At 43.5% G+C, this 25,399-nt stretch overlaps 1 protein-coding gene across 1 annotated transcript; it reads left to right on the forward strand.

Annotated features, from left to right (window-relative positions):
* The first annotated feature begins 115 nt into the window (after positions 1 to 115).
* Positions 116 to 24,600, forward strand: CORO1B (coronin 1B). Its single transcript, XM_060772441.2, has 11 exons — positions 116 to 272; positions 6,156 to 6,367; positions 7,601 to 7,723; positions 9,141 to 9,270; positions 9,404 to 9,585; positions 17,168 to 17,287; positions 19,165 to 19,269; positions 19,788 to 19,933; positions 20,084 to 20,141; positions 22,275 to 22,556; positions 23,315 to 24,600. Exons 2-11 carry the CDS (start codon positions 6,167 to 6,169, stop codon positions 23,441 to 23,443), a joined length of 1,476 nt encoding a protein of 491 aa, XP_060628424.1. The 5' UTR covers positions 116 to 272; positions 6,156 to 6,166; the 3' UTR covers positions 23,444 to 24,600.
* The last annotated feature ends 799 nt before the right edge of the window (positions 24,601 to 25,399 follow it).

Below are 25,399 nucleotides of genomic sequence, written 5' to 3' on the forward strand. Positions count from 1 at the left end.
CTCCTTCCCTCCCTCCCTCCTTCCTTTCTCTCTCTCTCGGTGGAGCAGCAGCAGCAGCGTCGGAGTCTCCTTCCTGGTCCCGCCCGCCCGGCTGCCTGGGTCACTTCCTGTGGGAGCCGGGAGCGCAGCCCCGCCCAGCCGCGGACCCTCCTCCAGCACAGCGCCTGGCACCGCCCCGGGCAGCGCGCGAGGCACAGGCGGCAGAGCAAGAGGAGGCGGCGGCGGAGAGCGCGAACGCGAGCGGCGATCCCCCCTTTCCTCCCAGGCAGTGGGTGAGTCCGGAGGTTGGCCAAGGCAGGGAGGGCGGCTTGCATGGCAGCTCCGGGCCCCAGACGCTGCCTTCCAGGGAGGGGGAGAGAGAGAGAGGAGGGGACGAAGCGGGGGCAAAGCAGGCGAGAGGGGTCGCGCCCATCCCGCCGCTCCCTCCCTCCCTCCCTCCCTCTTGCCTTCCTTCCCTCGGCTTGTGGGTGGGGGTCCCTCCCTGCTCTCCCTGCCAGGGGAAAGCTCCCTCTCTCCTCCCTCTCACTTTGCAAATCCGGGATACACATACACATATTTGCAAAACCTTGATAGATAGTTGCAAAACCTATCCATATTTACGAATCCGGAATGCACACACACATTTACAAAACCCAGATAGAGAGGTGTTTGCAAAATCGATCTATCGATATTTGTGAATCCGGAATATACACACACACACATTTACAAAACCCAGATAGAGAGGTGTTTGCAAAACCTATCTATCGATATTTATGAGATGTTTGCAAAACCTATCTGTCGATATTTGCGAGTCCCGAATAGACACACACACACACACGTTTACAAAACCTAGATAGGTGTTTGCAAAACCTATCTATTGATATTTACGAATCCAGAACACACACACACATATTTACAAAACCCAGATAGATAGGTATTTGCAAAACCTATCTATCGATATTTACGAATCCAGGACACACAGACACACACATGTTTACAAAACCCTGATAGAGAGGTATTTGCGAAACCAAGATAGATAGGTTTTGCAAATCCGGAATCCACCCCCATATACGCTACACACATATATGCTACACACACATATTTCCAAAACCGGGATAGATAGATGGGTATTTGCAAAATCTATCTGTCTATCTGCCTATCAATCATGCTGCACCTACACTGTGGAATTAATGCAGTTGGACCCCACTTGAACTGCCATAGCTCAGAGCTAGAGAGTCATCGACAGGGAGGGAGTAGGGGGACTGCAGTGAGCCCCCCTCCTCTTTTTCTTCCTCCTCGTTAGCCCAGGCGAGGGAGGAAAAAGAAAAAAAAAAACCACTTTGCACCTGCCCAGAGGCTTCCTGATGGGGACCCACTCCTACAAGCCTCAGCCTCTTATTGAGGGTGTAACTGCCCTTTTGGGAGCGGTTATATAACCCATATAATCCCCAGGGCCCCCCAAGCAGTATTGTAGGGGGAGATGAGGAAGGGGAGGGGGGACACGCCCCCCAGGGCTCCCCTTTTTCTGTGGGGCAAATCTGTAGGGTCCAGATTTCCTCTGCCGCCCAGCTAGAGCTGCAGTTGCGAAATTTCCCCAGCACATCCGGTAGCCCTTCCCTATGAAGTCACCTCGTTGGGATTTACGCTGGGCTGGGAGAGAGGCACAGCTCGAGAGAGCGTTTCCTTTCCAAAGGCTGGGATCTTGCTCCTCTGCTCCGTTTCCCCTCTTGCTTCGTGTTCCCCAAATAGTCAGCGAGCGAATCCGGGTTTGGAGGTTCTGCGGTTTCTATGGGCCCTTCCACGCAGATGAATAAAATCCCACATTTTCTGCTTTGAACTGGAATATATGACAGTGTGAACTCGGGCCCCTTCCACACAGCTGAATAAAATCCCACATTTTCTGCTTTGAACTAGGATATATGGCAGTGTGGGCTCAGATAACCCAGTTCAAAGCAGATACTGTGGGATTTTCTGCCTTGATTTTCTGGGTTATGTGGCTGTGTGGAAGGGCCCTAAAATGAGGGCAGTTTTCTCCCCTCTCTTGCAGCCCCTCCTGTCTTCCTCTCAAATGTGGGGCCATATATGGTTGCCGCCTCCTGTATTGTGGGGCATTGTAACAAGGATTTGGGCAGCCTTGGCACCCAAACCTGGTAACTATGGATGAATGAGGAGACCAGGAGGCTGGAGAGAGAAGAGGAATTGGCCACCAGTGATTATTGGGAGTTCCTCTCCCCAAAGTGGGTGTGGAATTTGTATTGAGTGGACTGATGATCTTGGTTAGGTTTATATCTGGCATGGGCAAACATGGGCCCTCCCTCCAGGTGTTTTGGACTTCAACTCCCACAATTCCTAATAGCCTCAGGCCCCTTCCTTAAGGGGCTGAGGGGAGAAAGGAAAGGGACTGAGGCTGTTAGGAATTGTGGGAGTCCAAAACACCTGGAGGGAGGGACCAAGTTTACACACGCCTGGTTTATATGTATGTATGTGATACTCTAATGTCTCTTGCACACTACAGTGGGCCTTCAGGATCCACTTGTTTCAGGACCCCGTGGATACCAATACCTATAAACACTCAAGTCCCATTATATTCAAATAATAATAATAATAATGCAATTCCATAATAACACGGTGTCCCTTATATAAAATGCCTAAATCAATGTTTTGTTGTTTTGGAATTTAAAAAATTTGAGCTGTGGATGGATACAGAAGGTCAGCTCTACAGTACTGTGATTTCACTTTTAAGTGACGTGGCTCCATGCTATGGAATCTTGGGATTTGTAGATCAGTGAAATATTTAGTATTCTCAACCAGAGGGTGCATCTATGTATCTACACCATAGAATTGTTGTAGTTGTAAACTGCTTTAACTGCCATGACTCAATGTGGATTCCTGGGAGTTGTAGTTTGGGGAGGTGCCAGCACTCTGTGGCAAAGAAGGCTAAAGACATTATAAAACTACAGTTTCCATAATTCCACAGCATTGAGCCATAGCAGTTAAAGTAGTGTCAATCTGCATTACTTCTATAATGTAGATGAGGCATGGGCAAACTTCAGCCCTCCAGGTGTTTTGGACTTCAGCGCCCACAATTCCTAACAGCCTCAGGCCCCTTAAGCAGCTGAGGGGGAAAAGGAAGGGGCCTGAGGCTGTTAGGAATTGTGGGAGTTGGTCCAAAACACCTGGAGGGCCCAGCTTGGCCCATGCCTGGTGTAGATGTATTCCGAGAGCTCTAGTTCCCGTGTACTAGATTGCATGATTGATATCACTGTTGCATTTAGAGGGGATGTATTTAGTGCTAGACACTGACCTCTTTGAAGGAATGGATTAGGCAACTGCTGCATTAATGCTGTAGGATTTGCTGGGGAGCAGGATGTGAGTTCACTCTTTTGCTTTGCCTCCCCCCCCCCCACTCCAACTGTGGCCCTTGCAATAAAGAGGTCAGGTGTGATTTAATAGGTGTATACTAGTTGAGGGTCTAAAGCAGGCATGGGCTAACTTCAGCTCTCCAGGTGTGTTGGACTTCAATTCCCACCATTCCTATAGCCTCAGGCCCCTTCCTTTCCGCTTAAGCAGCAGAGGGGGGAAAGGAAAGGACTTGAGGCTGTTAGAAATGCTGGGAGTTGAAGTCCAAAACACCTGGAGGGCCCAAGGTTTTGATTGCATGGACTAATGCAATAAAACTCCTGATGTTGCTAGAGGTCCAGGCTAGATCCAGTTATCAAGGTGCACACAATTGTTGTATCTCTGTTCAAGCAAACAGAAAAGGTTAGTTTCTGAGATATTGACAAGCTGGAATGTGTCCAGAGGAGGGTGACTAAGATGATCAAGGGTCTGGAGAACAAGCCCTACGAGGAGCGGCTTAGGGAACTGGGCATGTTTAGCCTGAAGAAGAGAAGGCTGAGAGGAGATATGATAGCCATGTATAAATATGTGAGAGGAAGCCACAGAGAGGAGGGAGCAAGCTTGTTTTCTGCTTCCTTGCAGACTAGGCTTCAAACTACAAGAGAGGAGATTCTATCTGAACATTAGGAAGAACTTCCTGACTTCCTGCCATTCGGCAGTGGAACTCTCTGCCCCGGAGTGTGGTGGAGGCTCCTTCTTTGGAAGCTTTTAAGCAGAGGCTGGATGGCCATCTGTCAAGGGTGATTTGAATGCAATGTTCCTGCTTCTTGGCAGGGGGTTGGACTGGATGGATCATGAGGTCTCTTCCAACCCTTTGATTCTATGATTCTGTGATTCTGTGAAGCAGAAAGGAAATCTGGGTATGGATATAACTGCAAAGGAAGGCCCAAAATGTAATACACAGTGAGGGATCTGAGTTGGATCAACAGTGCCTCCAACTATCGAGAGGCAAATGAGACTTGTTAACATCAACTTGCCAGCCAGTTACAATTTGGGACAGGGATGTGAAAATTGGTCAGTCTCACTGTGTTCCTGTTTCTCAGAAACCCATCAGCATTCTTCTCCTATCCAACTTCCGTATTGAATTTGCACAATCTCTCCCCACCTACCTTCTGTATGGAAATTGGTGTGTATTTTGGCAAGTCACTTTCCCAAATGCGTGCCTTTCTCATGCATTTTTTTCAGTGTAATCATTTTTATGCAGTTCCCTACTGAGAAAAATACGTTCACATGCTTTTTTCACTTGTGTAGGTTTGAAGCCATTTGCATTGACTTCCGTATAAATCGGAACAAGGAAAAGGAAGAATCTGATGTTCTTAGTTTCTTCCGAATCATATGAGACCCAACGGCAATGCATACACTTTCTGTGATTGACATGCAGGACATGAATTGGATAAATCAATTGAAATTCTCGATATAAATGTTTAGCCTCCCGTCCCTAATCTAGGAAGCTATTTAGTCATGCTCCTCAGCTTGGAATGTGTTTTCCACATTTCATAGAATCATAGAGTTGGAAGAGACCTCGTGGGCCATCCAGTCCAATCTCCTGCCAAGAAGAAGGAAAAATGCATTCAAAACACCTGAATTAATATTACATTGGTAGGGTTGAAATCACCTGGTTTTACTGCATTTCTTCAATTCTAAGACACACTTTCCCCCCATATAAATATCTCTGAAATGGAGTGTGACTTAGAATTGCAGGTGTTTATATATATATGTGTATGTTTTAATATTATATACTGTACATATTCGAGTATAAGCTTAGTTTTTCACCCCTTTATTTAGGTTGAAAAAGCCCCCTTCAGCTTATACTCAGGTGAGGACCCTGGCGGGTAGGCATGGGGCTGAAAGAAGGGCTTCTTTCAGCCCCATGCCTTCCTGCCAGGACTCTCACCTCTCTGCACAGCAACCCAGCTCTCCTTCCTCTCTCGCGCATCGTGTGCCTTCCTCTTCTACTCTCTTGGCACAGTGTGCGCCTTCCTTTCGGCACCAGTCTTTCTCACTTTCCCTCATTATATACTCTCAGCATTTTCCCCAAAATCTATACTTAAAATAAACTATGGCGATTATTGGAAGGATACGTAAGCACATTTACATTGAAGTAGGTTAAAATAATGGTTTAATCAGAGTTGGACATCTAAATTACAGTTTTATGTAAATATTCAAAGACATTGACTCTATGGATGCCTCAATTAATGTAGTTTTATTGGTATCTATTTTATTTTTAAATTTATCAGTAGCTGCTGCATTTCCCCTCCTTGGCTTAAGTTTGGCTTAAGTTGAGCCAATAGGTTTTACCCAGTTTTTTGTGGTAAAATTAGATGCCTTCGCTTATATTCGGGTGGGCTTATACTCAGATATATATGGTATACGCACACTGACGCACAGAGTATATACTAATATTTTATTTGTTTATTTAAAACATTTATATTTTGCCCTTCTCACCCCAAAGGGGACTTAGGGCATATATACAGCAAACATTCAATGCCGGAACACAAATTCATATACGCATACATAAACATTAAAAACATTTATCTCAATATTATATAAATATATATAAATAAAGCTTTTTTCTGTTGGTGTGTTGGTGGGACTGAAATTAGTGTTCTTCTTACAATTGATGACGTCTTAGGCTCAAAAAATAGATTAGTTGTCAACTTATTAAAATCACCTTGGTAAGAGACTCACACCCCACAGTACTGCCAGATTGAGTATACTGCATTGTATGTGAGCCTGCCAACCAAGGTGTGTGACTTGGATTTATTTTTCTTCCCTAGTCTCCCCAGTCATGTCCTTCCGGAAGGTTGTCCGCCAGAGCAAATTCCGCCATGTCTTTGGGCAACCCGTCAAGAACGACCAGTGCTACGATGACATCCGGGTCTCGCGGGTCACTTGGGATAGCACCTTTTGTGCCGTCAACCCCAAGTTTGTTGCTGTGATCATAGAGGCCAGTGGAGGAGGAGCTTTTATGGTCCTTCCACTACAGAAGGTGAGGGGTATGTTGCAAGTGTATGGTCAAAGGGTGAGGATGTAGATGACCAAGGTGCAGCCCAAAAATGAATTACATACATAAGTATAAAATATTTGGGGTTGGTACCCATAGTTTAGGAAGCAGTGATCTAGGAAGCCCGGAGAAGTCAAGAGCCACCTGTGACTGTGACCCTTGATTTCTAAAGGCTCCTTAGATCACTTCTTCCTAAACTAGGGCTCCAAACCCCAAAAGTGGCCCCCTTAGGTCAATGATAGGATCACAAAATTTAGGCAACAGTAAAAGGGTTCTGAACACCACTTGGTGGTTTACACAAATTTGTTAGCAACAACATGCAGTGTTTACCATGGACTCTGCAGAAAATGCTTCAAGCTGTACTTCATAAAAAGGAAATCCACATGTTTAAAGTTACAGGCAATACGGTCGCTGTTGCCTGGTTTTGGTCAAAAATTATTTAGCTGCTTGTGCTCCTTCTATTTTTATCAGTTTTATACTTACATATGCAATGTTTTCGATACAAAATTAATAAAAACAGCCTTCCAAACATTGATTTATTATCAGTCAATGTTTAATGTTTTTATATCTATTTGATATACTCGTGTGAAAGGGTTCCCAAGTCAAAAAAAAATTAAGAAGCTTGCTCTAGATCACCAAAAGGGGGAAAAAAAAGAGAATTGCCTTTTCAAGAGACTTCTTCAGCTTACTAATTGCAGCCCCAACTTTGTTGTACATTGAAAAAAATAGCCTTTCAAGACTAGAAATAGATTTCTGGCCACCTTGGAGGTTCCCAAAGGCAGAAAATTGACTACTGTTGGAGAAAATGTGCATGGGACTGTTTGTTTTTTGGGCCCAGAAAATTCATAACAAACTGTTTGTTCATTGAATGTATAATCTGCTTTTCCACCAGTAAGTTAAAGACAACATAACATAGCCTCCCAACAATCCAATGGTTAGGCTGAGAAGGAAGATTGAATATTTTTTCCAATCTTAAGGACTGAAAGCTGGGATTTCCCCAATTTTTTACTAGTATATTAAATCATCTCTACATTTTAAAAGATTTATTTTGCATCTTCTGCTCTGTGTTGGTAAACACAGCTTTGACATGTTGTCAGTGATGGGTCAGAGGAGTTATACTGGGAGTAGGAAGTTATTCTGGTAGGGTAGATAGGAAATCTGTGCAACCAGACATTTAAGCCCTTACTGATTCTTTTCTACTTTGCCTTTTCCCTCCAGACTGGGCGAATTGATAAGTCCTACCCTACAGTATGCGGACACACAGGCCCAGTTTTGGACATCGATTGGTGCCCACACAATGATAATATCATTGCCAGTGCCTCTGAGGATTGCACTATTATGGTAAGGGGGAGATGGGAAAAGGGACTGGGTGTGACAGCATGAGAGGTGTCCGTCAGGACCCAAAGGTCTCGGGGTGATACATGCAGAAGATTGAGATTGTACATATTCCATGATCAAGCAGTTTAGCATGCTGAGGATTGCAAGGTTCTATTTTTAACCATGTATCTGCTCCTCAAAATTATAAGGACTTGAAACTGTGTGAAATCTTTTTTTTAACTTTATTTTTATATGGGAGCATAGCTGGGGAGGATTTCCAGCATTGTGTATATGCGTGGGAACAAGGGAGGAATTCATTGCCCCATATAGTTCTCAGTCTCTTCTCATGATTAATATTGGCAGAAGAAATTATGGAAAAAAGGTGCAAAGTTATCCATCTGTGTAATACATAAAAGGCAAAGCTCAAAAATGTTTGAGTATAGGATTTCGATTACCCCTCCACACCAACCCAATTTTAGTATGTACACAACTTTATCTATTATGAATTGGAGGCATTGTAGGAGTGATGTATGTTCCTGTCATCTTGGAAAGGGTAGGAGCTGCTAGAAGAGAACCCTTATTGCCAGGTGGAGAACATATGGCTGACAGTCTCTGATAGCTTACATAAGGCTTCGGTTTGGCCTGCGGAGATACTGGGATATCAGAGGATGCCCTTTCCCAAACTGCCTCCCTTATAATAGAGGAGATACACACACACACACACACAAAGACACATATACTTTACTTTTAGGAAGAGAAGTGACACTTGGGAGAACCCTAGCTTTATTGCATAAGTTTTCAACTTTGGAGTGCCCCAAAGACATTTCTTCCCTCCAGTGAACCTTGGCAAGACACCCACATTATTGTTGTTATTGATATTGTTGCTGTTATTGTTATTGCCAGTTTCACTCCCAGAAACCACTAGGCTGTTTAATGGCCACCAATTTCTTATCACCAAAATATAGGCCCAAAATATATTTACAAAACTAAAATAGACCAGAGTGAGAGTCTTGGCCTTAATGTCTAATTGTATTCCCTAAGGCAGCGGTTCTCAACCTGTGGGTCCCCAGATGTTTCGACCTTCAACTTCTAGAAATCCTAACAGTTGGTAAAATGGCTGGGATTTCTGAAAGTTGTAGGCTAAAATACCTGGGGACCCACAGATTGAGAGCCCCAGCTCTAAGGGGACACTCGGTTTTCAGTGGGCAATTTTTGAAATAGTGTTTCTTTTTTCCTTTGCTCTCAGGGTTACAAGATACATAGATGTTTGCAGTAGGGTAAATGAAGTGTTTGTGTGATGATTGGTTGCTCTTAGATGTTTAGGGCAGAAAGTGAGGAGAGTGAGTGACCGAGTGAGTAAATAAGGAGTATGTGGTAGGATATGATGCTGGAAGGAGAATCATAATGAATGAGAATCTCACATTCCTGTCTTTCTCGTCAGGTATGGCAAATCCCAGACAATGGACTGACACTGCCTCTGACGGAGCCAGTGGTGGTCCTCGAAGGGCACTCCAAGCGTGTGGGCATCATCACTTGGCATCCGACGGCCCGCAACGTCCTTCTGAGTGCAGGTGCCCACTGTGATAATGAAGGAAGCAAAGTCTTTAAAGCTTCCGCTGCAAAGCTTTGTGGACTGGAGTAATGATGGGACGGGGCAGGACTCCATGAGCACATCTGATTTCACGTGCACCTTTTCCTTTTCAGGCTGTGACAATGTAGTCATTGTGTGGAATGTGGGCACAACCGAGGAGCTTTACCGCCTTGATGACATCCATCCTGACCTCATTTATAATGTCTGCTGGAACCGTGACGGCAGCCTCTTTTGCTCAACCTGCAAGGACAAGAGTATGCGCATCATTGACCCCCGTCGTGGGCAGGTTGTAGCGGTAGGTGTCCACCTCTATTCCTTTGGCACAGAGTCTGTCTTCATTGCTGCAATATCTATGGACTTACCATTTGGCCATTATGCAGGAGCTCCCTCTCTTATAACTTCTTTTTTGCTGCTACTTCTGAGGAAGTTCTGACCTCTTCAATTTTAAAGAGAATACACTGGAAGTACTTACAGTGGAACGCATGTCTATTTTGGATTGTAAATTGTGTCCCAAAGTCAGTTCGAGTTGTGACTTCCAGGTTTACCAGAGGGCAGCTGGGGGAAGTATTTTAAACAGAAGCAGTACTACTGCAGATTTCCAGGAACAACAATTAGCCAATTTCAGCCATTTTTGCATCCCGTCCTCCCCAATTTGAGGGTAAAAATATGTGGCTTGTGACTGTAAAAAGGGAATTGGGTTGTATGCAACTTCAAGCTGCATTTTCATTATCATCTTTTGAAAGCCTTGTCCTTTGGGGATATTTTAGTAGGTCAAGTGGGCAATGTGGTCTGTGGATGGGATGTCTTCCAGCCAACTTCCACCAACCCCGTAATGAATTTGTTGTGAGGGTGCAAATTTACTATCTTTTTGCTTGTATATGGGTGGATGGGATGTGAGTTTGCTGACTTGTTTTTCAGGTGAATCGTGTTTCTTGTAGCCCTCACACACCTTGCTTACATACATAAAAGCAGTGTTACCAAAAGTGTGCTGCAAAATGCAGTCTCAGTGGGGGCCAAAGCATCCTCAAAGTTTCCACCCTATAATAGTATGTCTCAGTGAGTCCTTCTCATCCTGTTACCTGAATAGCTGCCTCTCACTCTCTCTTTGGCTCCGTTTGCTTTTCTGGCCTAACCGCTTGCATATTGATCTTGCCTGTCTGTGATCCAGCCTGGGTTAAGCTTGCAGCAATTTGGTGACTGCAAGCTCATACTTGCTTTCTGATGTAAGTGTCTGCGTGCATGGGGCTTATCTTTATGCGGTGAACATGTCGGTCAATTGTTCAGAAATCTGCATTTTAATACAGTCTTTGATGCATAGCGGTGTTTACCTTGGATTGGTTGTGCTTGAAAGAAAGCATTTGGAGAAGCTTATTTTCAACCACATCCTGGAAAATGCAAGAATGTATGTGGAATGTGCTTTAGAAAGAGGTGCTGGGTTTTAGCAAATAGATTTTCCATGATTTGAAAATTAAATTTTCAGTAGTATGGAGGCGTGCCTGTATTCAAATAAACAACATAGATTTGCTTGTTTGTATGTGAACACTTTTCCTTTCCTCACTAAGAAATGAAGACACTGCCATCATTTTTATGCTGGAAATATTGTGTTAATGGCAAAATATATGTGGAGTTTGTTTCCAAAAGTTACCAAATCCCCAAATAATGAAAAACAGATCATAGGTGGCAGCACATTGTTGGCTGTTATGCACAGGTCAAAGCTATCAAAATGTATCAAATCAGTTCGGTACAGGGCTTGGAAAGTTGCATTTTATAGCAAAAGTTGCCTTTTAAGTAAAGTAAACGTATTCCCTTGACATGAAGTCTAGTCATGTCTGACTCTGGAAGGTGGTAGCCGAAGAGCCAGCGTTGTCTGTAGACACCAAGGTTGTGTGGCCTGCATGACTGCACGGAGCGCCGTTATTTTCTTGGAGAAGCGGTATCTATTGATCTATTCAGATTTGCATGTTTTTGAACTGCTAGATTGGCAGAAGCTGGGGCTAATACCCGGAGTGGGTGCATTTTACAGCACTTTTTTTCAATTTCTATAAAATTTGTTCAGATGGCTTGGGTATCTTTTGGAAAGAAGCTCCACATATTGAAAAGTCAAGCATTTCTGATACAGAATAGAAAGTAGGGAAATCTGCAGAACAAACTCTGTATAGCTTTCCAGATGTTGTTGGACTACAAATCCCATCAGTTCCAACCTTTCACAGCCTATGCGGGGACAGCTGAAGGGAAGTGCATTCGCCAGTTTACAGGGAGGAGATGGCAGAAACTTTTCCAGAATTCTTCTGATCTTTCGCAATGCTCTTTGCTTATCTCCCTGCTCTTTCCTTTCTTAAAGCTTTTCCTGATATCTAGCTTTTGAAAGCAAAAAATAAAATAAAAAAAATTAAAATAAAATAAATCCAAGCTCTGGCTATATATGCAAATTCCACAAAAATGTAGCAGAAACATTTCCTTGGGTTTTTTCTATATTCCTTTGGTGGAATTGTGACACATTTATTTCCAACCTAGCTCCTAGTTTTTATTTGTAACTATAAGGGAACATCATTGTATAGGATTGGGAGAGTGATTTCTATTGAATCGGTGTTTTCTGCATCAGTGAGTTTGGTTTGCTTTCCCATATCTAATCTCCCATTTGTGCCTGGCCTCAGTCCCAGGCCTGTGTAATGCAAAGCTATCCCTTTCCCCCTCTGCTGAGATGGTTGGCTGGTTGGTTTGAAAACTGGAAAAAGAAGGACGAATATATATATATTTAGAGATTTGGCAGAGGGGTTCCTAAATATATTTATGTTGGGATGCAAAGTTTAATTAACCTACAGGAACTCCAGGGGCAGAGTACACAAAAAATTCAATATACATCAGATTTTAGAAGCGTTTTCTATAAAAATATAAAAAAGCTCTTTAAAAATGAATTAGATATAAATAAGATACTAAATTTCTCTTAGGTTTCATTTAAAAATAACAGATAAGCAAAATCTTGTCATAGATATATTAGTTATAGTCTCATGAAATTTATTAATGTCTCTGGTCAGTATATCATAGTGGTTTGAGCAATGGACTATATCTCTGTAGTCTGGTTTCCAAATCCTCATTTGGCCGTGGAAACTACTGGCTGACCTTGGGCAAGTCATACTTCCTCAGCCTCAGAGGGAGGCAAAGGAATAATCGCCTCTAATCAAATCTTGCAAAACAAACAAACAAAAAAACCCTGTGATAAATTTGTCTTAAGAGTTGTCGCAAGTGAGAAAATACTTCAAGCCCCCCCATGGCGCACTGGGTTAAACCTTTGTGCTAGCAGGACTGCTGACAGATAGGTCAGCAGTTTGAATCTGGGGAGCAGGGTGATTTCTCATCTGTCAGCTCCAGCTTCCCATGGGGGGACATGAGAGAAGCCTCCCAAAGGATGGTAAAACATCCAGGCGTCCCCTGGGCAACGTCCTTGCAGACAGCCAATTCTCTCACACCAGAAGTGACTTGGAAGTTTCTCAAGTTGCTCCTGACACAAAGAAAAAAAGCCTTCAAGGTATACTACTACTACTATGTCATACTTAAATGCATTAGCATAAGTATTGCAAATGTCATATGTCAGCATAAGCCTTGCTTATACCTGTTCATTATTTTATAGGCATTGTGTAAGGAGGTGTCTAGTACATTCTTATACAATTCTCTTGGTCTGGTTGTGTAGCAGTAACTATGCTGCTCTGTCTCCTGTCCACCAACAGCAGGAGTTATGGAAGATGTGATCTCATAGAAGAAGTTATAAGCACAGTATATAGGGGAGGAAAACATTTAAAATGATTTTAATAGAATAGTGTGATGGCAAGTACTGTAAACTCTGTCCTGTGGGTGCCTTTTGGATTCCTACCCTCTCTGCTGCCTGCTGTCCTCTTTGTCCTGCTAGGTTGCAACTTTTGCTCCTCCAGAGTTTTCTGGCTTCAGTTTCCAGAAGCCTTGGCCAACTTGAGTGACAGTCAGGAATTCTGGGAGCTGAACTCCAAAACATATGGAGGAACAAAAGTTGGGAACCACTGCGGGGACTTTCCCAATCTTTATATATATATAACACTTAGAAGACAACAGTTGGGATAGTTACAGAAAGATCTATGTATTATCAGGATAGCCATAAGCCAGTAATATTATCTATTATTTACTCTATTTGTATCCTGCCTTTCTCTACCTCGAAGGGGACTTAAGGCAGCTTTACATATCTCAACTATTCAATGCCTTTGGACAACAAACAGAATACACATTAAATGCACATTAAAACATATAAAACATTGCATTCACTATTAAAATCACGCCATCCTCAATCAAAGTCCAGGGCCGTTCCAAAGATCAATTGCACATATTTCGAGGCTATTATTTCACTATAATCTCCAAAGGCTTGACCCCAGAGCCAGGTTTTCACTTTCCTTTTGAAGACTAAGAGGGAGGGAGCTGCTCTAATATCACTGGGGAGGGAGTTCCACATCCGAGGGGCCACTATTAGTAGTTGTTTATATAACATTGGTTTAACTTAATAAACTATGGCATTGTCTGTCCCAATATGAGTAGACCTATGGAACGCGTGGAACTTACATTAAATGCTTATTTAGCAAGTTCTCAGTGGCTAAGTGGACCTAATTCAGTAAGGAATAACAATTCAATTTCAGCCTAAGCACTGCTATGTTGATGTAAGGAATTTACTTTTTGTTCTGCCTAATGTATTGATACAGAAGATGGAGTTTGACATGCTGCTTTCTGATTTAATTATCTAATAAGATACTCTGAGTTGCAAATTCATGGATTTTACTGATTACAGTTGTATTAGGGTGCTGTGGTTTTTAACCTTGAATATGTTGGAATGGTTTTTAACTGGAAATGTTTAATATTGTTTATATTTAATCCTGTTCGAATGTTTACATATTTGTATATTTGAAGTTTTATGCTGGTGCTTTTATATTAAGCAGCTTTGAGTCTCCTGCAACAGAGATAAAGCAGGGTATAAATAAATATAATAATAATAACAACAATAACAATAATAATAATGTGAAAAAGTATTAGGGGAAAACTTAATGAAACCACCAATTTAAATCTGCACTCTTTCTTGGTGACTTGAATCATTTATTTGAATCACCTCGATTTGGATCAATCTGTCCTGCACAGATATGGAGGACTATTTTTTATTTATTTATTTATTATTTATTACGGTCGCTTATACCCCGCCCTTCTCACCCCGGGGGGGGGGGGGGGGGGACTCAGGGCGGCTTACACAAACAAGGCACAATTTGATGCCCATATTACATGACAACAAAAACATAACATCAGTAACATAGCAATTATAGCAATGATAACAATTAACATAAGTAATCATTATTATCGGCAAAACATCCAAAAAACTCGTAAAAGCAATTAAAACAATAAAAGCAATACAAACCTCATTGCTGGTCAGCGTTTAACAGACTCATAGTTTAGGTTCTACTTTCCGCACAGTCAGTCCTATCCATCTGGATTCCATATCTAATTGTCAGGACGCCCAAAGGCCTGGTCCCATAGCCACGTTTTTACCTTTCTCCTGAAGGCAAGGAGGGATGTTGATGTCCTGATTTCCCCCGGGAGTGAGTTCCACAGGTGGGGGGCCACCACTGAGAAGGCCCTGCTCCTCGTCCCCACCAGCCTCACTTGTGATAGTGGTGGGGTCGAGAGCAGGGCCTCCCCAGATGATCTCAAATTCCGGGGTGGGACGTAGAGGGAGATACGTTCGGACAGATACGCTGGACCGGAACCGTAAAGGGTTTTGTAGGTCAAAACCAACACCTTGAATTGTGCTCGGAACTGGATTGGCAGCCAGTGGAGCTGACACAACAAGGGAGTTGTGTGTTCCCTGTATGTCGCTCCGGTGAGCAGTCTGGCTGCCTCTCGTTGGACCAGTTGAAGTTTCCGAACAGTCTTCAAGGGCAACCCCACGTAGAGTGCGTTGCAGTAGTCTATACGGGATGTAACAAGAGCGTGGAACACTGTGGCCAGATCAGACTATAAACCAGTGATCTGAAAAGAGATGTTGAAAAGTCCAGTGGTCCCCTATGAAACAGTACAACTTAGAAAAGAACATATAAGGAGAACTATGGGTGTATAAATGTATGCATGGTATGAAGACAAGGGGACAGGGAGGAGTTTTTCTCCATGGAATAATACAAAAAGCTGAGATCATGCACTGAAGATGAATGGTGGGAGTTTGAGAACAGATAAAAGTGAGTCATGGTGCATGTAATTTAAACTGTGGAATTCCCTGCTGTGAAAGCTTGCAATGGTTGCCAACTTGGATGGCTTTAAAAGAGGATTAGATTAATTCATGGAGGTGAGGGCTATGAGTGGTGACCTGTTCGGATGGCTATATATCACCCCAGCATCAGAATTCATTACAGGCATATCTCATTTAACAAGGCCTCTCATAAATAAATTGCTTTTCACAGTCTTTTTTTCCACCTGACCAGTGCCCACCTTTTCCTCCTTTTCCTGTTTAGCTGGAAGGGTTTTTTTTAAAAGTGGTATTGGCACTGGGATGATGGTGAAGGAGGACTGGAGTAACACTGTCATTTTGGTGTCTGATTATAGCAATGTGTCTGCAATATACCATTCAATAGTGTTGAAAAAGCATTTGGATTCTACTGTAGTTGTGTGGGCCTGCCTGCAACAGGCAAGGTAAATCGCAGCTGCCTTTGGAATCCATTACTGATTATGTTTAAACTGCAAAACTGAGACAAAAGGAGAAAGTGGACAAGCCAGCTTCATTAGCTCCCTGCAGCATGTTAAAAAAACAGATATGTAAGCACGTCCATCAAAATGGAAACCATAAAAATGAGGACAACATTGCAGCATCTGAGAATTTTCTTGGTAGAAATCCTGGGTGTAGGGAAATACTGGTTTATGTCACAAGTGCTGCACTAGATCCTTCCAAGCCTGCTTCCCTCTCCCACAGCGGCTGTTTTCGAAGGAATATAAGATGTTATATTTATTATTTACAGTCTTTATACCCCACCCTTCTCACCCCAAAGGGGACTCAGAGCAGCTTACAGAACACACATATGGCAAACATTCAATGCAGATTATACAATTAACAAGGACAGACAACACAAAGAGAGGTAAAGGCAGTGTTTTCCTATCTTATTTCTGGCATCTTGGAGGCTGTGCTTGACTCTGGCCACCAGGTGTGTGTGTGAGTGTATGTGTGTGGTGTCGCTCCTTCTTACATGCTGAGGAGCTTTGCTTTGATCTATGTCTTTTTAAGGCTGCCTTTATTACCTCCCTGCTAAAAGCGGTACCTATTTTATCTACTCAAATTTCTGCTTTCAACCTGCTAGGTGGACAGATGAGGTAGGACTAATGGTGGGTGCTCGACCCACCTGGGTTCAAGCTGCCGACCTTCCAATTGACAAGATTTTTCTGCAGCACAACCGTTTAGTCTGCTGTGCTAAGCCCAGCCCCACTATTCCACATGTTCACTCATATAGAAGGTAACATTTCCTCCAGCCAGTCCTTGATTGATAGCATCTTCTGTACATAGTTGTAGAGAATTTACTATTTTGAACTACAGTTTTGTATCCTGGAAGGTCATCTTTATTTTTACTGGGATTTACTCCTGGATCTACCTTGACTCACTCTTGGTTCCTCCTGAGAAGGCTGAAAGCTTAACATGTGTGGTTGCAATCTCTTTTTGGGCAAGGATATCCTTGAATCTTGCGGATTTGAAAATATGGTGGTGGGCTCCTTTTTTTGGTAGATAACCCTGTTTGGATCTTGCAGTGTGGCGAATACTGGAGCAAAAAAGCCCTGTGGAAAAGCTATGCCGCTTAGGGAGCCTGCTTCACCTCTTGTGTATCCATTTCACTCTACAGGAAAAGGAGAGAGCCCATGATGGAGCACGCCCCATGAGGGCTATTTTCTTGGCTGATGGAAAGATCTTCACCACAGGCTTCAGCCGGATGAGTGAACGGCAATTGGCACTCTGGGACCCGGTGAGTGGGAAATTTGGCTAGGATCTCCTGAGGTGCTTTATTCTGCAGGAAGGGCCTCACTGTTAAGCATGGAAGTGAACCTCCCTCTTTGTTCCTGGCTCTTCCTGCTATTCCACTATGGAAAGGAAGTGGTATAATTACATTATCTTTCCCTCCTTGCAGTGGGATGGTTCTCTTAGAAACCGAGGTTGAAGAAAATAGTAATGGCTTAAAGAATAACCTCGGGTGGTATCAGCTCAAATGTAATAATCTGGAGGACAAGAACAGGGTTGCTTTTAATGTGATGTTCCTGCTGCATCATCCATCCATGCATGGAGCTGGATGGAATGACCGAAGAGAGAAAGCCTCTGTTCTCTGTGTTTGGAGAGGTTTATCCCATGATTTAGAACAATGAATGGTGGGTTGGCCAGATTAATAGATGCTTCCAGTATTTTTCTGATTGTGACAGTGATAGTTTAGCAGATACTGCCTGGAAGTGGCTATGAAGCAAGGATGTGAAACCTGTGGCTTGAATGTGGCCTTCGAGGATTCCCAGACTAGTTTCTTCTGCCTTGCTCTTCAAAAGAAAAAAAAGGCCAAAAAGAGGAAGAATCTCCAGAAGTCACAGACCAGTCGACCTAGCCCCAATACCAGGGAAAATACCAGGGCTTCTTAGGAAGAGTGGGCCGACCAAGGGCAAGATGGATGGAGGGTATCTTTGATGTGACTGGCTTCACCTTGAAGGAGCTGGGGGTGGTGATGGCCGACAGGGAGCTCTGCCCTGGGCTGGTTCATGAGGTCACGAAGAGTTGGAAACGACTGAACAAATGAACAACAACAAACCCCTTTCTACCCAATAATTGTTTAAGCAACCCTTGGTATATAGGTTCATTAAATAGGTAAAAAAATAAAACATTCATGGATATCAGCATTTGCAAAGCTTGCCAAAAAGGCTGGTTTTATTATTTTAATGAAATACAGCTGAAACATTTTTTGCACAGTCCATTATAAGCACTGCATGTTATTGTTAACAGATTTGTGTAAATAAGTAGCACCCAGAAATCCTTTACTATTTTTTTTCTGTCAAATAGGGATGCATTATTGCCCCAATTCTAACCCCGCCTTAATACCTATAATTTTACACTTTGTTGATGGAAAGCTTCCCACTGGGGTTTAAATGACATATCGGATGGATGGCAAACTCTTTAACCTCAGCAGGTTGAAAGCCAAAAGTAAGGTCACAACTTTGTTATAGAACTCCAACATGCTGATGATAATGTAGTCTGTACTCATTCAGAGGAAAGACCTATAAGTCACTTAATAACCTTTGCAGTAACATATGAAAAGCTTGGCTCTACCAAAGTGCTCTACCAGCAGGCAACAACCAATCCCTCTGCAATGCTAGAACTAAAGTTTAATGGCGTAACGTTAGAAAATGTTGACAATTCTAGCTAGGCAGATACCTCTTCACAAAAGTTGGCGTCAGTGCCGAAATACAACACCATTTCAGCTCTGTGAGCGCAGCATGTTTTTTTAATGAAGCAGAGAGTGTTTGTGGACCGGGACATTCGTAGGGATACCAAGATGCTTGTTTATAAAGATCTTGTACATCTGCAAAACATGGATTGTCTACAAACGTCAAAAATCCATGAGGATCCAGAATAGGTCTCTACAGTCAGTTATGGACCCATCACCAAGACTGTCTACCCTTAGAAGACAATCATACTCGGCTACGAGTGGTCGCCTATAGATTGAACTTTGACTAGTCTCTGTCATGGTTGTGCCCAAGACTCTTGTCAAATTTAGAATGGATTTTTAGACTTACAAATACTTTTTCCACACTTGTGTAATGTGCATAATTGTTCTTTGGTGTGTGTGTTTGTGTGTGTGTGCTGCAGGAAAATCTAGAGGAGCCCATGGCATTGCAGGAGCTGGACTCAAGCAATGGGGCCCTTCTGCCCTTCTATGATCCTGATACCAATATCGTCTATGTCTGTGGCAAGGTATGCTTTCTCATGGGGAGGCTGATGGGGGAAGCTGCAGAGGTATTCTTTTTGTTAGTATCATATAATTATCACTTCTGAAAATGGTGTTGAATATTTTCACTCCCATTTCTGTTGGCATCTGAGTAGTTTTTTCTTGACCTTGAGAAACTGTGTTTTCTATGTTGGCTGAGCTTCCAATGAAGTCTTGGCCAAGATCTGAGGCAGGGATGGATGTTTTGAAACCTTTGGGCTCATGTCCCCTGAATCCCCTGGACTGGCCTTTCTGGAGCTAGGTAGATGCCTAGCTCCAGAGTTTCAGGTTCTCCTAAGTGTCATATCATTAAAAAAAACAAACAAATACCACACTTTTTCAAAACCAGAAAATACTTACAAGTCACTTCTGGATTTGTTTGGCATTTTTGCTATTTTGTGTGTTTTCCCTGCCAGAGTTGCTTTCTCCTGACATATTCACACTGATGCTCCGTTCTGCTCAACAACACCCTTTATCAGCTGCAATAAAAGCCATTTCTTTCCAGGGAGACTCGAGTATCAGATACTTTGAGATCACTTCGGAAGCACCCTACATCCACTTCCTGAACACCTTCACGAGCAAAGATCCACAGCGCGGCATGGGATGGATGCCCAAGCGGAGTCTGGATGTCAACAAGTGTGAGATTGCCAGGTATTTGCAGTGAGATGTTGGAGGATAAGAAGCACGTAGGTGCCAAAATAACTGGCAGCCAAAGGCCAAGTAACTGATGGTGTGCTTTCTGTAGTTCCTGTTTCACCAACTCAATGCTTTACTTACCAATCTTTCTCTCTGTTTCTCCAGGTTCTACAAACTCCATGAGCGCAAGTGTGAACCCATTATCATGACAGTGCCAAGAAAGGTGAGTCCTTGTAGGAAAGGAATGGCTTACCTTTCCTGTTCAGTTACATCGTATTCATTTGCCACTGTTTGGGAGCAGAGATCCATGTACTTACAAGTGGCTGTAAAGAAATCTTTGGCTTGGTTTGACAGTTCTCTGTGAGAATCATGAAACAAAAGTCATTGCCACTCTGTGCAGTCAACAAAATTTGGGATGGAGCATACAGCCTCATTCACATATATTCCCCACAAACCAAGGAATACTGAACACATTACTCCTGATTTCAGGAGAGGTTGCTGTGCCTGTTTGAAAGAATAATTTGGTTTCCCCACCCAGGGCCTCTTTCTGCAGCTTCTTGCTGGGTCAGGGTGTTGGGATTGCAAGCTTCATATCTATGTCTGTGTGTGTGTTTTTTTACATACCGTATCAGAACTGAGACTCTGCAGAAGATCAAGAGCAGTCAATTTTTAGTTAAACTTTAGGAAAAACTTTCCCCAGTGCCATTTGTGGAGAACAGTCTCACTTTTGGGGGAACTTGACCTGTTTAGAATGAAGTGTGGCCTTTTCTCTGAATTGGAAAGTTCTGGTCATTTCCTAGTTGGAAAAAGCCTTCAAAAACAAACCCAGATGCCCTCAAAACATGGTGAAATTGCCCCGGTGACCCCTAGGTGGTGTGTGTGAGTGTTTCCACAATTTGTAAAAACATTGTGAATCATTTTGCAGGCAGTAGGGTGACGTGACTAACCAGGCTCAGTGAATGTGTGCATGAAGCTTGTGGACCCAGGGTGGGGCCTCACCCTGCTCTTCATTGTATTTATCTGAGTGAATTTAGAAATAACACTTGGCAGTTGAATAGTATAGTCAGACTGCCTAATGTACACTATCCCCACCATTCTGTAATGTACATGAGTGGATTTATTTGAGAAGTTTTTCACTGAGAGAAAAGAGAGAGAGAAATGAAAATAAAACACAGATAGATATACAGGCAAAGATATATATTAATCTATTCATTTATTCTGTTGCGTATGGAAAACCAAAACATACAAACCCCCATTTTAAATCTTCCTGTGTATCCATAGGCTGCCTTCCTTCAAGCTATCTAAAAGAAAGCTTACGATTTGAACTGGGATATTCCAATCTCATTATATAATAACTGCTACAGGACATGCTGTTTAAAGCACAGCATTTGATAGGTGTACTTCATATGCTCAATATAAGATTATTATGTTTTTTAATGGTTGAGTTTTACATTTCCTGAATATGAAAGTTCCTTGAATATGAACACCAGATTTCATTCAGCTATTTCATTCTCCAAGGGCTTGATATCATAATTTTTCTAGTCATTTTGGGAACATTTTGGGCCATGGTGGACCACACTCTCGATGCACTACTCTGTATGTGGGGTTGCCTTTGAAGACGGTTCGGAAGCTTCAAATAGTCCAACGAGAGGAAGCCAGGTTAATAACTGGGGCAGCATACAGGGAGCACACAACTCCCATATTACATCAGCTCCACTGGCTGCCTGTTTGCTTTGGCTTCTAAAGCCCTAAATGGCCCTGGCCCAGTTTACCTGTCTGAACGCATTTCTGTTTATGAACCACCATGAAGACTAAGATCTTCTGGGGAGGCCCTGCTCTCAGTCCCATCACAGTCACACGCGTGCTTGGCGGGAACGAGAGACAGGGCTTTCTCAGTGATTGCCCCTCGGTTATGGCAATATTAGATCAGCCATATATATGTTGTGCTCTGCCCTGAGTCCCCTGTGGGGTGAGAAGGGCGGAATATAAATGTTTCAATAAATAAATAAAAATGTATGCCAATTCAATGCAGTTAATCTGCATTGTGAAACTGCATTATATCAGTCTATGCGTTATATCTGCACACTAGATCTCTCCTTGAACACTTATGATTGGCTAGCAGTTTTAGTCCTAGTGAATAATCTCCTTGCAAATTTGTTGGTACCTTACCTTGCTTCCTGTATTTCACCAGAAGGAAGCAAAGTTTTGGGAAAGTGTGTGTGTGTGTGTGTCACATCTCCTAGAATCATTGCCATGCTATCTAGGGAATTGTGGATGTTGTCCAAAAACCCATCTTTCCTCAATCTGCGCATGGAGATCAAACAAACGATGTGCTAACTTTGCAATTTCTTTGCAGTCAGATCTGTTCCAAGATGACTTGTATCCTGACACAGCCGGGCCTGAAGCGGCTATGGAAGCGGAGGAGTGGGTGTCAGGCAAGACTGCAGGGCCCATCCTCATCTCGCTGCGCGAAGCCTATGTGCCCACAAAGCAACGGGACTTCAAAGTCAACCGGAGGAGCTTGTTGCAGGAGAACCGCCCTGCTGCCACCCCTAGCGCCGGGCTGAGTGCCACACACCCCAGTGCCATGTCTCAGTCTGCTGCCACGCCTGCCGTTAACATGAGTGCTGCCAGTGGGGTACGTTCAGGGCTGGCCTGGGCCTCAGAGTTTCCAGGGATGGTGGGGGCTTCTCTGTCATGCCAAACATGGGGTTCCAAAGGGGTTGAAAATGGGCATGGAAGCAAAAGTGATTGAGTAGCACCAAGTATCAGAAGCAGTGTGGAACAGAGTTGTGCTCATGCTGCTTGTTTGTGATGTAATTTTGGTTGCCAGAAGGAAACTGGTTTAGGCTTCTATAACTTAGAGTGTGCACCTCTATTGCCCTGCATGGGTAAACTTGCCACATTCACCAAGGTATTCTTGTCAATGTTGACACCAGAGCCTGGTAGGCCAGGTTTTTGGAGGCAGAGAACCGTGTGTACATTAAGTATGTCTGGAGAGGTGTGTGTTGTTTGAAGATATAAATAACACCAGCCTCCTTCCTTCCTATAGTTTCTGTGTGATTCAAGTACAGGGTGCATCATAGTGTTGATCAAGTTTGCTAGCTTGGCTTTCTTCCCCTCTTCTTCCCTGAGCATGAAACTGAGAGCTATATATACTCGAGTATTCGTCAACCTGAATATAAGCCAAGGCACCTAATTTTACCACAAAAAACTGGGAAAACATATTGACTTGAGTATAAACCGAGGATGGGAAATGCAGCATACTCGAGTATATAGGGTATATTGACTTGGTGGAATTTTGCCAGTTGAAACCCCATGCTTCAGGCTTGAGCTGAGCAGGTGGGACTATGGGTCAGCTAAAAGATCTGCATGACACTACTTTCCTATTTGCAGGATGGAGGGCATCTTATGGAAGAAGTACTGCGTGAGGTGGCGTCCCTACGAGTGCTCGTGGTTGCCCAGGGTGAACGCATTGCACGGCTAGAAGAGCAGTTGAGCCGCATTGAGAATGGTGATGTCTAGGGGCCTTGCCTACCACGGAGGAGGAGACCTCATCAACATGGATCTTCATTCCTGCTTCACCCCCCCCCCCATTATTTGAGCTGCCAGTAATCCCATTACACTGCCTCATCCTCTGTGCCCTGTGGTGTGAGACTGGGACAGCGCCCTCTCTTGCTGCTACCGGGACTGTTATCTTGGCTTTTGTCTGGGACCAAATCTCCTCTTCCTATGGTCACCCTTCCACCACATACTATCCAAGGGGCAATGTGCTGGTCTCCCCACATCTGCCCCTTTGCCTTATTTGTCAGAATCCCTGTATGCTGTCCCATTTCCACAGTTACAGTTGGCCTGCATGTCCTCCCAGTGGGGATCAGGACTGGCTCGTGGCCCAGTCTGCTATGCCTGTGCCCCTCCACTGGGGAGAAGGCTGGCATCCCCCCTTCCCAATCACTTGGGGCAGGTGGGCATGGTTGTTAGAAGCGAGTGCCTCCTATGATTCAGTGCTGGGGGGTGGGCATGCCTCTTCTCGTCTCCTTTCCCTTGCTAGGGCCACTAAGATCCTGTGGAGGCTTCTTCCACTTTGATTTCTCAACCTCATTTGTTGCAAAAGAGACCACAGAGATGACCATTGGGCCGCGACTGTGAAAGAAACTTGCCATCCAGTCACAGTCCGAAGCCTGTTGCCTCTGGGACCACACTTCTCTTTCCTTCTCTTTCTCTCCCCCATTTCCTCCAGCCCTCTCCACAGCCCTTAAAGTGAAGCAGGCTCTAACTAAATTAAAGAGGGTGAGGGGTGTGGGGGGGGAGGAACTGTTCAGGGTTGATATCTATATTTTCATTCCAAATAAAAGTCTTTATAAAGCCACAGGTCTGTGCAGAAGTCTCTTGCTGCCCTCTCCTTGCTTCCCACTGACCTGGAGATGAATGCGAGGTAAGCAGAGGCCCCTAGCTGGAACATTTGCCTCCTCCCAAACCACGAATCACACTTCCACCGACATTGTCATGACATGGGAAGCACACGGTGCGCTATGCAGCAGATAAACTGCCCGAAGAAACCAGACCTCTTTCCCACTGTCACGTCAGGAGGTACATAGACATTTTTGTATGTTTGCAGGAAATCGGGCTTTTATGTGAACCATTGCATGTATGTAATAAACAACATGGTTTTCTGACCTGAATTTCTATTATTCACTTTCTTTACTTGGAAAATTGCTTGGCTCGCTTTGCTTCAATGCAGTGGTTTGCATTTCCTCAAAACGTGTAATCATTCAAGATTTCCTATTGGCTGTTCGTGTTGTTCTTGAAAATAAGCCTCTCCTCCACTACTTTTAATCTGACTTAACAGGCATGTTGCTGTTTTTGAATGAAATAAGCAGTCCTCCATTGTGTTGCTGGCCAGGAGACAGTGTTGCTGAAAAGCTCCTTTATTCAGCAGAAAAAACCCTTCCCAGATTTGTTTTCAAAAGCAGATTGCGTTAATAAACAGGGATGGGGGAGAGTTGCACTTTTGGTGGGGTAGGCAATCGTGTGTCCTCCAAATGTGTCCTCCAACAACCATCACCCTGAATGTTAGCCATTCTGGCAGGGGCTAATGGACATTGAGGTTGGAAATTTCTAGAATGTTCTAAGTGTTCTTCCGCTGTGTCAGATTTGGAACATAAGTAAAGTTAAAGACATGGAGATGAAACCGTATTATAGTACAGTCTATAACAGACATGGGCAAACTTCGGCCCTCCAGGTGTTTTGGAGTTCAACAGGGTTAGATGTCAGATGTTTGTTGTGACCAATGAAGTGAAATTCTTGGCAGTTAATAATAATCACTTGGATCTGTTTTAACTTGGACTCCAGGTTGACTGGTGAGCTGTGAGTGTGCTCCAGATTTCAGCTTGATTTCACCCTTTTAATTGATATATTTCCATTTGTACACTCAGAGGATAGGGACAACATGTTTTAATTCTTGCCTATTCTGATTTGATT

This window comes from Anolis sagrei, chromosome 1 (assembly GCF_037176765.1).
Source record: "Anolis sagrei isolate rAnoSag1 chromosome 1, rAnoSag1.mat, whole genome shotgun sequence".
Classification (NCBI taxonomy): Eukaryota; Metazoa; Chordata; class Lepidosauria; order Squamata; family Dactyloidae; genus Anolis; species Anolis sagrei.